The 3,833-nt window shown below is 48.8% G+C and overlaps 1 protein-coding gene across 1 annotated transcript; it reads left to right on the forward strand.

The window, feature by feature from the left end:
* The first annotated feature begins 276 nt into the window (after positions 1 to 276).
* On the forward strand, positions 277 to 2,904 carry LOC138946794 (uncharacterized). The gene is made up of 2 exons (XM_070318197.1): positions 277 to 338; positions 2,175 to 2,904. The coding sequence occupies exons 1-2, from the start codon at positions 277 to 279 to the stop codon at positions 2,902 to 2,904; spliced, it is 792 nt and encodes a 263-aa protein (XP_070174298.1).
* Positions 2,905 to 3,833: the final 929 nt, after the last annotated feature.

Below are 3,833 nucleotides of genomic sequence, written 5' to 3' on the forward strand. Positions count from 1 at the left end.
ACACTCACTCTCTCTCTCTCTCTCTCTCTCTCTCTCTCTCTCTCTCTCTCTCTCTCTCTCTCTCTCTCTCTCTCTCTCTCTCTCTCTCTCTCTCTCTCTCTCTCTCTCTCTCTCTCTCTATGTCTCTGTATCTGTCTGTCTATCTATCTATCTGTCTGTCTGTCTGACTGACTGTCTGGCTCTCTCTCTTTCGCTCTCTCTTACTCTCTGCATCTCTAATGTTTATTCATACGCTAATTATCATGACACTAAAATGGTTTTAGCCTTGTGCGCGGAATGAGCAATCTAAAGCCACCTAACGTCACCCACACTCTCAACGACACAGTGTACGACCCAACGTGACTCGAACCGCCTGCCGCGCAGTCAAAGGTCAACACCACGAGCACTCCGCTGTCTGCCAGGGACCACCTCAACCCCCGAATCATCATGGCACCAATTATTCTGCCCACACCCCCCCCCCCCCCCCCCCCGACAGACAGACACTGACAGACACACACACACACACACACACGTACACTTCTCGGCATCTTTATCTCTAATTCTCAGCCGCCCTCAGTCTGTGGGTAAGTGACGTACAGCTTAAAACGCTGCATGTTCTCACTACCCCCCCCCCCCCCCACCTCTACTCTCCTTCTTGAACCTAAAACATACCACGAAAACAGTATTATGAGTTCGTGCGAATCGACATTGTTCCGTCCTCGTCCCCTCCTGTGATTGCACGACCTTGAAAGGTACTTGTAGTGTGTACAGACAACTCGTCATCACGACCTTGAAAGGTACTTGTAGTGTGTACAGACAACTCGTCATCACCACCTTGAAAGGTACTTGTAGTGTGTACAGACAACTCGTCATCACGACCTTGAAAGGTACTCGTAGTGTGTACAGACAACTCGTCATCACGACCTTGAAAGGTACTTGTAGTGTGTACAGACAACTCGTCATCACGACCTTGAAAGGTACTTGTAGTGTGTACAGACAACTCGTCATCACGACCTTGAAAGGTACTTGTAGTGTGTACAGACAACTCGTCATCACCACATTGAAAGGTACTTGTAGTGTGTACAGACAACTCGTCATCACCACCTTGAAAGGTACTTGTAGTGTGTACAGACAACTCGTCATCACCACCTTGAAAGGTACTTGTAGTGTGTACAGACAACTCGTCATCACCACCTTGAAAGGTACTTGTAGTGTGTACAGACAACTCGTCATCACCACATTGAAAGGTACTTGTAGTGTGTACAGACAACTCGTCATCACCACCTTGAAAGGTACTTGTAGTGTGTACAGACAACTCGTCATCACCACCTTGAAAGGTACTTGTAGTGTGTACAGACAACTCGTCATCACGACCTTGAAAGGTACTTGTAGTGTGTACAGACAACTCGTCATCACCACCTTAATTGAAAGGTACTTGTAGTGTGTACAGACAACTCGTCATCACGACCTTGAAAGGTACTTGTGGTGTGTACAGACAACTCGTCATCACCACATTGAAAGGTACTTGTAGTGTGTACAGACAACTCGTCATCAACACCTTGAAAGGTACTTGTAGTGTGTACAGACAACTCGTCATCACCACCTTGAAAGGTACTTGTAGTGTGTACAGACAACTCGTCATCACCACCTTGAAAGGTACTTGTAGTGTGTACAGACAACTCGTCATCACGACCTTGAAAGGTACTTGTAGTGTGTACAGACAACTCATCATCACGACCTTGAAAGGCACTTGTAGTGTGTACAGACAACTCGTCATCACGACCTTGAAAGGTACTTGTAGTGTGTACAGACAACTCGTCATCACCACCTTGAAAGGTACTTGTAGTGTGTACAGACAACTCGTCATCACCACCTTGAAAGGTACTTGTAGTGTGTACAGACAACTCGTCATCACGACCTTGAAAGGTACTTGTAGTGTGTACAGACAACTCATCATCACGACCTTGAAAGGCACTTGTAGTGTGTACAGACAACTCGTCATCACGACCTTGAAATGTACTTGTAGTGTGTACAGACAACTCGTCATCACGACCCATTCACCTTTGTGACGTCAGATTTGTGAAACAACTCACCCTCATCTCTCTGTTAATCGCACCCTCTATGTCTCAACCCGTGACAATGTACAGTTCCACGTTCTTCCCTTTCTTTGTCCCGGATAGCCATAGCGGTTGAAGGGATAGCCGGATAGCCATAGCGGTTGAAGGGATAGCCATAGCAGTTGAAGGGACAGCCATAGCGGTTGAAGGGATAGCCATAGCGGTTGAAGGGACAGCCATAGCGGTTGAAGGGACAGCCATAGCGGTTGAAGGGACAGCCATAGCGGTTGAAGGGACAGCCATAGCGGTTGAAGGGATAGCCATAGCGGCCATAGCGGTTGAAGGGACAGCCATAGCGGTTGAAGGGATAGCCATAGCGGTTGAAGGGACAGCCATAGCGGTTGAAGGGACAGCCATAGCGGTTGAAGGGATAGCCATAGCGGTTGAAGGGACAGCCATAGCGGTTGAAGGGACAGCCATAGCGGTTGAAGGGACAGCCATAGCGGTTGAAGGGACAGCCATAGCGGTTGAAGGGACAGCCATAGCGGTTGAAGGGACAGCCATAGCGGTTGAAGGGACAGCCATAGCGGTTGAAGGGACAGCCATAGCGGTTGAAGGGACAGCCATAGCGGTTGAAGGGACAGCCATAGCGGTTGAAGGGACAGCCATAGCGGTTGAAGGGACAGCCATAGTGGTTGAAGGGATAGCCATAGCGGTTGAAGGGACAGCCATAGCGGTTGAAGGGACAGCCATAGCGGTTGAAGGGATAGCCATAGCGGTTGAAGGGACAGCCATAGCGGTTGAAGGGACAGCCATAGCGGTTGAAGGGACAGCCATAGCGGTTGAAGGGACGTTAAAACAACAATAACAATCAACCTTCTACTTCTTAATCTACCCCTACAACTTTGCCAACTCTCATCCCAATCCCTTGTACCTTCAAAAACAGAATCACCCCCATCCCCTTCCCTCCCTCCTTCCCTCCCTCCCTCCCCCCCCCCCCCCCCCCCCCCCCGCTACCCACCCACAGACTCGTCCGAAATCTTCTGACCAACCCTACACATGTCCTGCACAAGAAAACCAAAAGAAAATTCAGCAAAAAACACACAATACTATTTGATTAGCTCCCTTGCCACAAGACCTCAGTACCACAATGCATCACTGACGAATCTCGGCCCAAGTCTCGTGAATTATCGCGGGCAGCAGACGGCGGTTTGGTCGAGTGGCGCAAAAGACTGAAGTGCCTGTCCGGGTTATGTCCAGGCTGCACTGGAGAGGAAAAGGAGAAAGGGGGCGTGTCCCGGTGGGCGTGTCCCGGTGGGCGTGTCCCGGTGAGAGGTCTGAGGGGCGTGGCTGAGAGAAGAAGCAGAAAAAACAATGGAGAAAAAAGAGAGAGGATGGAAGAGCTGAGAGAGGATGGAAGAGCTGCAGATGTGCACGAGACTCGGTGGGGAGGGGGAAGAAAAGGGTGGGAAGAGGGGGAGAGAGAGAGAATGAGAGAGAGAGAGAGCGAGTGTGTGTGTGTGTGTGTGTGTGTGTGTGTGTGTGTGTGTGTGTGTGTGTGTGTGTGTGTGTTGGTGTGTGTGTTTGTGGCCTACCCAAAGAAATGTCCATCGATAAAACAAAAGCAAGCAACCTTTACATGTCTAGCAAGAAGCAGAAATGTATATAATCATAAGGATGAATTGTTTAAGATAAGATCATTTTGCGTAATTAACTTAAATATTCCTTACTTCTTCTTGCAGCTGAACTGAATTTGTTTTACATTTTTTTGTGGGGATGAACGGTAGAATTGTAATT

The sequence above is a fragment of the Littorina saxatilis genome, linkage group LG14 (genome assembly GCF_037325665.1).
Source record: "Littorina saxatilis isolate snail1 linkage group LG14, US_GU_Lsax_2.0, whole genome shotgun sequence".
In the NCBI taxonomy this organism is placed as follows: domain Eukaryota; kingdom Metazoa; phylum Mollusca; class Gastropoda; order Littorinimorpha; family Littorinidae; genus Littorina; species Littorina saxatilis.

Coding starts and splice junctions, on each gene's coding strand:
- LOC138946794 (XM_070318197.1), top strand. CDS start 277: ATGAGCAATCTAAAGCCACCTAACGTCACCCACACTCTCAACGACACA. Junction 339..2,174: donor GACACAGTGTACGACCCAAC/GTGACTCGAACC, acceptor TAGCGGTTGAAG/GGATAGCCGGATAGCCATAG.